Consider the following 13,112-nt stretch of genomic DNA (forward strand, 5'->3'; position numbering starts at 1 on the left):
CGTACATCAAACTCACGCTGGTTATCTATTTTACATATGGTAATGTATAGGTTTCAATGCTATTCACTCAAATCATCCCACCCTCGGCTTCTCCCACAGAGTCCAAAAGTCTGTTCTTTACATCTGTGTCTCCTTTGCTGCCCTGCATGTAGGATCAGTTACCATCTTTCCAAATTCTATGTATATGCGTTAATATATAGCATTTGTCTTTCTGAGTTACTTCATTCTGTATAATAGGCTCCAGTTTCAGCCACCTCATTAGAACTGATTCAAATATATTCTTTTTAATGGCTGAGTAATACTCCATTGTGTATATGTACCACAGCTTTCTTATCCATTCGTCTGCTGATGGACATCTAGGTTGCTTCCATATCCTGGCTATTATAAACAGTTGCTGCAATGAACTTTGGTATACATGTGTCTCTTTCAATTCTAGTTTCCTTGGTGTGTATGCCCAGCAGTGGAATTGCTGGGTCATATGGCAGTTCTAGTCCCAGTTTTTAAAGGAATCTCCACGCTGTTCTCCATAGTGACTGTACCAGTTTGCATTCCCACCAACAGTGTAAGAGGGTTCCCTTTTCTCCACACCCTCTCCAGCATTTATTGTTTGTAGACTTTTTGATGACAGCTCTTCTGACTGGCATGAGATAATACCTCATTGTGGTTTTGATTTGCATTTCTCTGATAATGAGTGTACATCTCATTTTAAAGCCTACATGAAGAAATATGTGAAGGAGTCCCAATGAGCTCTGGAACTAGCAAGGATATTCTTCATCAGCACTGTTAGTCACATTCTTCTGGTGAAACCAACCAGTGCAAGTAAAGTAGAGAAAAAATATAAATTTGTATGCCAGTTGGAAAGGGAAAAGTGAAATTACCATCATTTGAAGGTGAAATAACTATTAGCCTGGAATATCCAAGAGAATAAAAGGAAATCAATGATGAACAATGAGAAAATCAAGTGCTAGGTGTAGAAATAAAGTTTTGATATTTGCTGTTAATATTCAGTGAGGAGATGGAGTTGGAAACATATTGATGGTAGTACAAAAAGGATGAAAAAGGTAGACTTGTTCAGCATTCATCTGACAGACATTTAACATGGTACTGAGGGACACGGAAAACTTAAAATGGAAAAGCATACCTTGTTTCTGTAAACAAAGACTGGATCTCATAAAAGTGCTATTGTCCTTAAGATAATTTATATTTAATGTAATCACAATAAAATGCCAGTAGAGTTTTTCATACTAGACAAACTGATTTTAAAGATCATGTGTAAAAATAGACATGGAAATTCTTAAAAGTAGTAAAGAGAGACCAACCGTACCAGCTATTAAGTCATGTTATAAAACTATGATATTTAAAATGTTATGATACTGACATGAATAAGTCAATAGACCTCAGAAAAGACACTTAGATTCAAACACATCCAGAAACCTAATATATAAAAAAGTGGCATTTGAAATTTGTGGGAGAAAGATGGATTATGTCATGAATGATGTTGGGAATAGATAGATAGCAATCTGGAAAAAAGTTAAGGTCAGCTTTCATAAAATATGAAATTGAGACCATCAAATTATTAGAAAAATACAGGGTTTTTTTTTTTTTGTCACAAAGGGAGTTTTAAAATATGACACAAAACCCAGAAGCCATAAAAGAAGTGATATATTCAACTATAAGCACATAAAAATGAACACTTTTAACAGAGAAAACAGCATAAATAAAATGAAAATCATTAAATGACACACTGGGGAAAATACTTGTAATTCGTCTAACGAAACGTTGGTTTTTCTTACTGTGTGGAGCACTACTATAATCAACGTGACAAAGAATACAAAGATTCTTTTTAAAGGTTGGCTGATGATATAAACTGATAGCTCATGGAAAAATAAAAGCGGCTGTTAAACATTTTCAATGTTTCTCAAACCTCCCCCCCCCTGCTTTATAATAAGTTGAAATTAGAGTGATATGCAGTTTTTTATCCTTCAGATTATCAAAGATCAAAGACTTTGAAAATATGCAAGGTTTACAAGGATGTAAGAAAACAGACACTCTAAGTTCCTGGTGGTGTAAATTGGTAGTAAAAATAAAGGTAAACTGAGTACTGTGTGTCATGCACTTTCCTAAGTACTTTATATTCACTTATTTAATCGTCACATGTACCTTTTGTGAATGGTACTCTTATTACCCCCATTACAGAGGAGGAAACTGAAGAACAGAGAAGTTAGACAATAACCCAAAGTCACACAGTTTGGCAAATGGAGGAGCCAAGGTTTAAGATCAATTACTTTTACTCTAGCATTTACTTTTTTTTTGGTCACAACTCTGAATGGTTTCTATGGCATGTAATTTGGCAGTATAAACTCTCAGGGGTACATATACTTTGATCTAGTGATTGTCCTTCTAGAAGTTTGATCTATAGTTTTCTGTAAATAGATGCAAAATGGCATTTATTGCAGCATTATTTGCAGTAAAGGAAGACTGGAAACAACCTGAATACCTATCCCCAGGGAACTAGTTAATTAAATTGAACAGCTCTAGATAAACTAAGATGGCACTCTGTAGTGATATGGAATCATCTCCACAATATTGTAAAAGGAAAAGCAAGGCACAGAATAATAGGTTGGGATGCTGCCATCTATGTAAAAAGTCACTGAACATATACATACATTTTCATATGTGCACAGAGTAGATTCTCAATGATGCCAGTAGTTGTCTTTCAGGAAGGGAACTGGGTATCAGGGAATGAGCTAACTGATGAGATTTTTGAATTTTCGGAGTACAGTGTGTGTATTTTAATCTGTACAGAAAACTGTGTGTGTGGTTTTCAAATACACAGACATTTGTTTTGAGGTCACTTGGTGAAGAGTGTAACCAAGTGCCTTAGACCTGGATTCAGACTCCAACACTGGATGGTTAATTCAGCAGGAAAGAGGCTTGGAACACCTGTAGTGACTTTACTTCTTCCCTGACTTTGACTTTGACTGGAGGAAGGACAAAATCCATAGAGCTCTATGTGCTTGGGGTAAGATTCTTCTCAACACCACTCCGCTCTCCAGTCTTAACTGCTGTACACAGCTTTTTATCTTTTACACATGGTATTGCTGCCTGAAGTCCTTCATCAGCTAGACTTTCATCCCTCTAAGGCCCTCTCTGTGTACCTGCTGGCCTGACACCGTCCCCCACTCTCTTCAACTCCAGACACCATTTTATTTTGCTCTGTGGAATGATTCTTCATGAGCAAAATCTTGGAGAAAAACCAAGAGTTTACAGTCTAATATGGAAGGTTAACTAATAGATGTAAAGTTACAATGGTGTATAGCAATCAAGATTGGGAAGTACATGGATTTGTGAGAATAAATGATAAGCGGGGAATGACCTAGCTGAAGTCACAAAGCCAAGGAGGTCATGATAGGCTTTCCTGGTTTCCCCAGAAAGCGATAACTGAGGCAAGATCAAAACAAAAGAATAGGAGGTTTACTGGCAAAGTGGCTACAGTGGCAGATGGTGCAGGTGGGCAGCTCATGGGGAGAGCAGATGCAAGGGCACTGTGGCAGAAGGCACATAGGAATTCAAGAGAATGAATGCAATAGGAGGAGGCTTGAGGAGGGAGCGTGGATGGAGAGACGGTTGGGACCTTTTCAGTTAGATCTCTTAAGGACATTAAAAAGTCCTACTTTATTGGGTAGAAATCTCCATTCTGATTTCTAAATTTTGATATCAACTTGCTACCTAATTCATGTATACTTAGACTTTAGCTTCATAGTCATGTTAAGTTCATCTAAAAGAAAATGAGAAATGAGAAAACGAATACATGCTCCTGTTTAAAAAATAAAAATTGGCTTTGTTGACATGTATTTAAAAACACCTTCAAGCTCAACATTCAGAAAACAAAGATCATGGTATCTGGTCCCATCACTTCATGGGAAATAGATGGGGAAACAGTGGAAACAGTGTCAGACTTTATTTTTGGGGGCTCCAAAATCACTTCAGATGGTGATTGCAGCCATGAAATTAAAAGACGCTTACTCCTTGGAAGAAAAGTTATGATCAACCTAGATAGCATATTCAAAAGCAGAGATATTACTTTGCCAACAAAGGTCCATCTAGTCAAGGCTATGTTTTTTCCAGTAGTCATGTATGGATGTGAGAGTTGGACTGTGAAGAAAGCTGAGTGCCAAAGAATTGATGCTTTTGAACTGTGGTATTGGAGAAGACTCTTGAGAGTCATTTGGACTGCAAGGAGATCCAACCAGTCCATTCTAAAGGAGATGGGTCCTGGGTGTTCTTTGGAAGGAATGATGCTAAAGCTGAAACTCCAATGCTTTGGCCACCTCATGCGAAGAGTTGACTCATTGGAAAAGACTCTGATGCTGGGAGGGATTGGGGGCAGGAGGAGAAGGGGACGACCGAGGATGAGATGGCTGGATGGCATCACCGACTCAATGGACGTGAGTTTGAGTGAACTCTGGGAGTTGGTGATGGACAGAGAGGCCTGGTGTGCTGCAATTCATGGGGTCGCAAAGAGTCGGACACGACTGAGCGACTGACTGACTGAACTAACTGACTGATTGACCAGAATGTCTAAGGACATTTCTGATTAATTTAGTTTTCATTGCTATTATTAACTGAGGCTTAAAATAAACTTATTTTGCTTAAATACTTTTAGAAAGTCTTTTAAAAAATATTAGCCCCTTTCCTGCCTTAGGTTTGTGTCACAAAGATTGGATGGGCTGTAGAGCATGTACTTTTATATATTTACACTTAAAGCCTTCAGCTAGAATGTGCTTATCCTCACAAGCCGAAATGACTGTTTTTCATTTCTGTGAATGTTTATTCCTTCACAGTCATGATATAGGAAGAGGGGGGAATAAAAGTTGGTTTTTATGACAGCATTTGGGGATTCCCATCTTGTGATTAGACAGCTTTCTTACTGGGTCTGTTACTGCTGGAGAAATGAGAGTATTCTAACAAAAATACCAGGTAAGGGAAAATTTAACTAGATCTTAGTCTGGACTGTCTGGAGTTGAGAACAAGTTTCTAGTCCTTGTCATGTTTTAGTAAAAGTGAGCCTTAGATTAACCTGCTTAGCCTTGCCTCATTAAAGGACACTGATACTGTCCATGGCAGTTTTGTTTTGTTTTGGCCTGATCCGGAATCACATACCTCATTTTGTTGTTGTCTCTTCAGTCTCCTTGAATCTGGAACACTTCTCAGCTTTTGTCTTTCATAGTCTTGACGGCGTTGAGAAGTCTAAGGCAGGTGTTTTGAGAACACCCTTCTACTTGGGTTGGAGTGTTTCATCATATCAGGTCCACATTATGCACTCGGGGCAGGAGTCCCACAGAAGTTGTGTGTCTGAGTGCTGTGCGTGGCATACATGAGGCACGTGTGTCTGTCTGTATCACTCAGAGTGTGGTTAACTTTGATTGCTTGACTGAGGAGGTGTCTGCCAGTTTTCCCTACTGTAAATATCCTTTTTATATTCTGTAAATAGAAGAATAGGGAGGGACAAAGTTTAAGAATAAGTAAATATATTAATCCCCAACTGACTGTCATCACTGATGGTTTTAGCATCCATTGCTGATTCTTGCTTAGATCCATCATCATTATAATGGTCAAAAATATTGGTTTTCTAACTCTCTAATTTTTCTATATTTATTGTTTTTCTTCTGTAAGACAGTTTTTCCTTCTTTCTTTGTGTGTGCATTTAGTGTTGTTGTTTTTAAAGAAACATAGTTCCTGGAATTTTTAAAATTTATTTATTTTTTTTAATTGAAGGATAATTGCTTTTAAGAATTTTGTTGTTTTCTGTCAAACCTCAACATGAATCAGCTATAGGTATACATTTATCCTCTCCCACTTGAACCTCCTTCCTGTCTCCCTCCCCACTCCACCTCTCTTGGTTAATACAAAGCCGCTGTTTGAGTTTCCTGAGAGATACAGCCAATTCCTGTTGGCTATTTTACCTATGGTAATATGAGTTTCCATGTTTCTCTCTCCATACATCTCATCCTCTCCTCGTGTCCTCTGTTCTCTTATGTCTGTTTCTCCATTGCTGCCCTGCAAATAAATTATTTGGTACCATTTTTCTAGATTCTGTATATATATGTTAGTATACAATCTTTCTCTTTCTGACTAACCTCACTCTGTATAATAGGCTCTAGGTTCATCCACCTCATTAGAACTGACTCAAATGTGTTCCTTTTTATGACTGAGTAATATTCTATTGTGTATATGTACTACAGCTTCTTTATCCATTCATCTGTCGATGGACATCTAGGTTGCTTCCATGTTCTAGCTATTGTAAATTGTGCCCCGTAGTATGTATGGTATGTTACTGTCTTTGTTCCATTTTATGTTGCCCCAGGTTTGGCCAGTGGGAATCCTGAGACACTGAGTCTTTTATCAGAGATTTTTGTACAAATGATATAAAAAATAGATAACAGATGGACAGAAGATAGATAACCTAGGAGTAAGAAGCCTGAGAGGTGAATCTGTTGGTGATCAGGAGAGGCTTCAGTGAAGAAGTGGTATTTGAAGTGAGCTATGAAAAAGTGGCTGCCTTCTCACAGGATTGGAGATACGGCAGAGTGGAAAGGGAGCCTGAATGGAGGAAGACTGGACAGACCTGGTGTTCTGCAAGTGATACAGTGGGTCGAGATCATGAAGGGGAAGCTGGACTGAAACAGAAAACCCTCTGTGCTTAGTTTGCTTCTAGCATTTTCTGTGCAGGTCTCATGCCTTGGTATTTTCTTCCTGGCCCTGCTTTTGCTGTTTGGGGGAAGGGAGAGGATGAGGTGTGAAGCAGGAGGGAATTGCAAGTGGTAGAAAACAGCAGCATGAGCCCGGAGCCTTACTCAGATGCTACCTTCTCTGGAAGCCCTTTTACAGATCCCTAATAAGACCCTCCTCTCTGCACTCCCAGGGCACTTTGTGCCTCTGTCTTAACAGATCTGTTCTGTCTTGTACTGTTTCTGTTTGTGGATACATCTTCCCCCTTTGAAGCATGAGCCACATATGAATCACCTCTCCTTTTCCCAGTACTCAGTACAAATGCTCAATAAGTATTTCTTGAATCTGTGTGAAAGGAAGGAGAGAGGATAGGTTGGAGTTGGTTGGGGGAAGGTTCTGGGTGTTATTTTCAGGGGTTCAGGCTTTCTCCTCAGGCAGAGATAGGCCCTGGAGCTTTGAACCAGTGCAGGGCTGCTGGGAACTAGAAGATCTGAGGATGCAGTGGAAGGGGTATGCTACAAGACACCTGTGAGTAGCCAGAGAGAGATGGCCAGGAAGGGCAGAGGCATGGAAGCAAACAGTTACCACCACACAAATCTGGGCACTCATTTGAATGCAGGAATTGATGGAAAGGGGGGAAAAAGGAGTTGAGCGTGGCTTTGAGGTTTCAAGACTGGATAGTTAGCAGATTGGCAGAGACCTCTCACCAAAAAAGGAGCCCAGAGCCAATTACAGAAGAACAAGGAGTTCAGCATCGTCCTGTCCAGACCTCAGCCAAGACTCTCCCTGAATTCAAACAATATGATTCATTGAACATTTTTTATTATATCAATTATGGTAAGAAAATATTGTCTCTGCTGGAGGCACAAAAACTGACATGAGCGTAATGGGCATTTGTCTTTTGGCTTTTGTAACAGTTTCATTAAAAATGGATGCTAGTAACTGCTCTTCTAACCTTGAAGCATAGCCCAGTGAGAGCAGCTTACCACGAAAGAAATAGTCGTCAGCTTTCCTCTGGCTCCTCTGTCCCCTCCTGCCCCTTCCTAACAACAGAAAATTTGCTTTGCACCTGCTCCAACTGGGCTCTAAGTGATAAGCATCTTGCAAGCCCAGAAAATTGTAGTATCAAATCTCAGCTCCAACTGTGAGGCAGCACCATATCCCCCGATCCCGCTGAGAGACGTTGCTTTTCCGGTTCCCCAGGGAAGAGTTCTTTCTCTCCGGCCCCCTTTCAGGTTTGAACTCTGACCTAAGCCCTCTTTTTAGCTCCCAGCGTGCATTGCTCTAGAGCTGGCCCTGACCTAGCCCCGAATCCTCCACCCTGAGCTCACCAGCAGGTCAGCCCTGGGTAGCCCTGGGGTCAACGGAATACCCAATTCCAATAATGAGCATATTTATCCAAGGAGAGGAAATGGACTTTCCTATTTGTTACAGTCTATTGCTTTCTCTGCACCCCCGCCCAGAAACAGGTGCTTAAGAAACATTGGATATATTCACTATTATTGGTGATTTGGTAAATATACATAAAAATCATCTAATATTCACAAAGTTGTTTTCATTCACACCTTCCTTCACAGGTTGAAAATGCTTTGTTATAACTCAGGACTTAACTTTAAGAGAGAGATTCCTATTTCATTGCTAGGGAATGTGAAATGTTTGAAAATAATGCTGTTATTAATAATGCTGTCAAATAAAAATAGCAAATACTAATTAAATACATGTATAACATTTTACCTGGCTTTAGTGTGTGGTTTAAAGGGAAAGAAAAAAGTGCTGACAGAAAGTTTATAATTTCTGTATTCATATTTTCCTCTTAGGTTTTTCAAACAGACCAAAGTCATTAAAAATACTCCTTAACCCCCAAAGCCACAAAAAAGAAGCTACTCAGGTCTATTATGAAAAGGTTGAACCACTGTTGAAGATTGCAGGAATAAAGACTGACGTAACAAGTAAGTATTTTCAGAACATAATTTCGCCTTTTAAAAAAAATCATACTTGAGGAAGCAAGATAACCTTGAGTTTGTTCTTGAGTCAAATTTAGGAAACTACTTGTAATATCTAAAGCTTGTTTATGTGCTTTGATAACTTACTGCAACCAGCTACAGGATTATAATTCAATTATTTTGTTTCAATGGTATTATTTTTTATTGGAGTATCACTATTATCTCTTTAGACCTTTTTCAGACTTTAAAATTTATTAGATATCATATTTAAGGGGGCTGCACATGTATCAGTATCTTCATTGAGATGCTGGCTGTTTGCACATTATCTCTGCAGTTCAGCAGTGATTGATTTGTGCTCACTTAAATGTTAGATGTCTTCCATGAAATCCTTCATTAAGTGGTTTTTGTTCTGACTCTGACCCCTGCTGGTTGGGTCAAAACTCAGCACTTAACTGCTGAATTAGATGAATTTGGAGAAGCCAGCAGCTTAAAATCATTGTCTAAAACAAGAGAGGTGCTTAGGTTTGTGCGCAGGAAAACAGAAATTTGGTAATGCTGAAGTTCATAGAAAAAAGAGTAAAATTCTTTCAGCTGTTAAAATTTGGTGACCAAATTTCTTTGATTGCTTGGCGGTGGTGGTTTAGTCACTAAATTGTTTCCAACTCTGGTGATTCCATGGACTGTAGCCTGCTAGGCTCCTCATCCATGGGATTCTCCAGGCGAGAATACTGGAGTGGGTTGCCATTTCCTTCTCCAGAGGATCTTCCCAACCCAGGAATCTAACCTGGGTCTCCTGCATTGCAGGCAGATTCTTTACCAACTATGAGCTATGAGGGAAGCCCAGTGATTTCCCTAACAGGGAATTGAACCCCAGCCGCAGGAGTGAAAGCACTGAATCCTAGACACTAGACCACCAGGGACCTGCTTTGATTTCTTAGAGACTCTTATTTTTCCCAAGGGGATGAGGTGAGGAGGGTTGATGCTGTTGTGAATCACACCCTCAGTTTTGCTGGTTTTACTTCTAGGTAGCTTCTATTTACACTTAACAGATAATATACATGTGTAGTGAATTTTAATTGATGAAGAGTGTTGCATAAGCCTACTCAGGATACAAGGCCAGAATGCACTTGGAATCTCCTAGTTATAAGTTCCCAAGGAAGGTGCCCAGAGTGACCTGGCTTTGCTCAGCTGCAACCAAGGGAGATGGGTCTCACAATGTAAATAAGGTTTAAAACCGACATCTCATGACTTGATGGATGGGTATGCCTGTGTGCACTGTGCCCTTAGTATTTTGGTATTTCTTTCATTAACCTTGGCTTCATCTTAAATATGGTCCTTTCCATCACTGTAAAATGGTTGCCAATTAATTTGGTTCTTCTTCATTCAAATCTAGTGGGATGGGAAGAGGTGTGCATATGTGAGAGATTCAACATGTTTTAATCCTGAATGAGGATTAAAATTTTTTCTTATTAATTTGACTGTCCTAATGTATTACGTCTGCTGCACCTGGAGCGCTTTCTTAGGCAGCAAGACCCTTCCTAGGAGATGCAGTGGGACCCCTTTTCCTAGAGGCTGAGGACACCTGAACTGAAGTTGGGAAGGCTCCCAACAAGGCGCACAAGAGGAAGTCTGAGTCCAGATTAAGGATAAATCTTCATGCTACAATTGGGAGTTTACTGTTTGTGCATTGATCCCGAGGGGCTGTACATTTTTTATCACGGTGTTGTAATTTAGTTTAGCAAAGATGATTACGTCATCAGGATAAAGAGCAGAAAACATGAGGGAGACATTGGAGGAAAGAAAACCAGTCTATGAGGCTTGAACTAAGGTAGAAGAAATGATAGGAATGTGCTTTCCTTTTTAGTAATTGTTTTGGAGAGAAAAATATTATGTCTAGAAGCTTTTTCCCCTACAATTTAAATGTTACAAATATTATATTTAGTTTAACATAAAATTAGAATATTACATAAATGCAAATTTAGAATTTATTTATATATTTGTGCAGAATGGCTAATTATTAGCTGCCTAACACTCCTGCTGCAAGCAAAATTATAAAATTACATCTTTTGCTTATGAAACCATTTAGGTATGTATATTGGCTTAACATTTATATTTTTAAAATGTTTCCTATTTTATGTGAAATAACAATAAACATGTGGCTATCTGAAAAATTTTATCCTGCCTATCTCACTGTATAATTTTGTAGTTTGAATAAGGTTGTATATTTAAAACTACCTTGTATATTGTAAAGTGCAATAGAAACATGGTCATAATGTGGCATATTTTAGTTTCATAAATTATGTATTAATAAGATTCAACTCATACTTTTAAAAAGTATCTTTTATGAAAGAGTAAAACAGAAAGAGTACAAATTTTCTGCATGTCCAGTGTGACCATTGTTTTAATATATGTTCTGTGCACCACTGACTCCAAATGGACTATGAATTATGTAATACATTCTATATGATGATTAATTCATTAAGAGAGTGCTGTATAATGAGGCATGATGTAAAACTTGTAACAAGATGTTTTCATCATAAGGGCTTCCCTGGTGGCTCAGTGGTAAAGAATCCACCTGCCAATGCAGAAGATGTAGGTTCAATCCCTGGATTGGGAAGATCCCCTGGAGTAGGAAATGACAACCAGCTCCAGTATTCTTGCCTGAAAAATTCCATGGACAGAGGAGCCTGGTGGGCTACAGTCCATAGCGTCACAAAGAGTCAGACACAACTGAACACAGACACACAGACCATATGCTCCAGCAATTCCACACTTCTGGGTATTTAGCCAAAGGAAACAAAAACACCAACTCAAAAGATATATGTACTCCCATATGCATTACACAATTATTTCTTTAAAAAAAATTTTATTGGAGTATAGTTGCTTTACAATGTTGTGTTAGCTTCTGCTGTACAGCAAGGTGAATCAGCTATATGGGTACATATAACCCCTCGTTTATGGATTTTCTTCTCGTTTAGGTCACCACAGAGCACTGAATAGAGTTCCCTGTGCTCTACAGTAGGTTCTCATTAGTATTGGTTTTATACATGCTGCTGCTGCTGCTAAGTCGTTTTAGTCGTGTTCGACTCTGTGCGACCCCATAGACGGCAGCCCACCAGGCTCCCCCGTCCCTGGGATTCTCCAGGCAAGAACACTTTTTATACATAGAAGTGTATATAGGTCAGTCTCCCAGTTTATCCCACTCCCCGTTCCCCCTTGGTGTCCATACATATGTTCTCGATATTATGTGTCTATTTGTTTTTTTACAAGAAGGTTCATCTGTACCACTTTTGTAGATCCCACATATATGCATTAACATACGATATTTATTCTTCTCTTTCTGACTTTCTTCACTCTGTATGATAGTCTCTAGGTCCATCCACATCTCTTCAAATGGCACAATTTTGTTCTTTTTTATGGATAAATAATATTCCATTGTATATATGTACAACATCTTTATCCATTCCTCTGTTGATGGACATTTAGGTCACTTCCATGTTCTGGCTATTGTAAATAGTGCTGCGCTGACCCCTGGGGCACATGTATCTTTTGGAATTATGGTTTTCTCTGGGTCTAAGCCCAGGAGTGGGATTGCTGGGTCATATGGTAGTTTTATTGTTAGTTTCCTAAGGAACCTCTGTACTGTTCTCCATAGTGGCTGTATCAATTTACTTGTTACCAACAATGTGCGAGGGTTCCCTTTTCTCCACACTCTCTCCAGCATTTATTGTTTGTAGATATTTTTATGATGACCAGTGTGAGGTGACACCTCACTATAGTTTTGATGTGCATGGACGGAGGAGCCTGGTGGGCTACAGTCCATGGGGTCGCAAAGAGTCGGACACGACTGAGCGACTTCACTTTCACTTTCTCTAATTAGTGATGCTGAATATTTGTTCATGTGCCTGTTGGCCATCTGTATGTCTTCTTGGAGAAATGTCTGTTTAGGTCTTTTGCTGATTTTTTGACCAAGTTCTTTGTTTTTTGCTATTAAACTGCATGAGCTGTTTGTATATTTTGGAAATTAATCCCTTGTCAGTTGCTTCATTTGCAAATATTTTGTCCCATTCTGATGGTTGTCTTTTCATCTTGTTTATAGTTCTCTTTGCTGTGAAAAAGCTTTTAGGTTTAATTAGGTTCCCATTTGTTTATATTTGTTTTTATTTTTCATTACATTTTATTTTCATTATAATAGCCAAGACATGTAATCAGCCTAAGTGTTCATTAATTGATGAATGGATACAGAAAATGTGTGTATATGTATGTGTGTGTGTGTGTGTGTATACACACACATACACATGTACATGCCATACCACAGAATACTTTTCAGCCATAGAAAAGAAGGAAATCTTGCCATTTGGGGAAATATAAAAGGACCCTAAGGATACCGTGGTAAGTGAAATAAGTCAGAGAAAGACGAAAGCCATATGATCCCAC

At 38.9% G+C, this 13,112-nt stretch overlaps 1 protein-coding gene across 3 annotated transcripts in view; it reads left to right on the plus strand.

The window, feature by feature from the left end:
• CERKL (ceramide kinase like) overlaps nucleotides 1-13,112 on the plus strand; it is a 142,613-nt gene that overhangs the window by 95,677 nt on the left and 33,824 nt on the right. For all 3 annotated transcript variants that reach the window (XM_024979832.2, XM_024979844.2, XM_024979821.2), the window contains one exon: nucleotides 8,550-8,681. In XM_024979832.2, the coding sequence (XP_024835600.2) occupies nucleotides 8,550-8,681 (132 nt within the window). The remainder of the gene's footprint in view (nucleotides 1-8,549; nucleotides 8,682-13,112) is intronic.

This window comes from Bos taurus, chromosome 2 (genome assembly GCF_002263795.3).
Source record: "Bos taurus isolate L1 Dominette 01449 registration number 42190680 breed Hereford chromosome 2, ARS-UCD2.0, whole genome shotgun sequence".
In the NCBI taxonomy this organism is placed as follows: Eukaryota; Metazoa; Chordata; class Mammalia; order Artiodactyla; family Bovidae; genus Bos; species Bos taurus.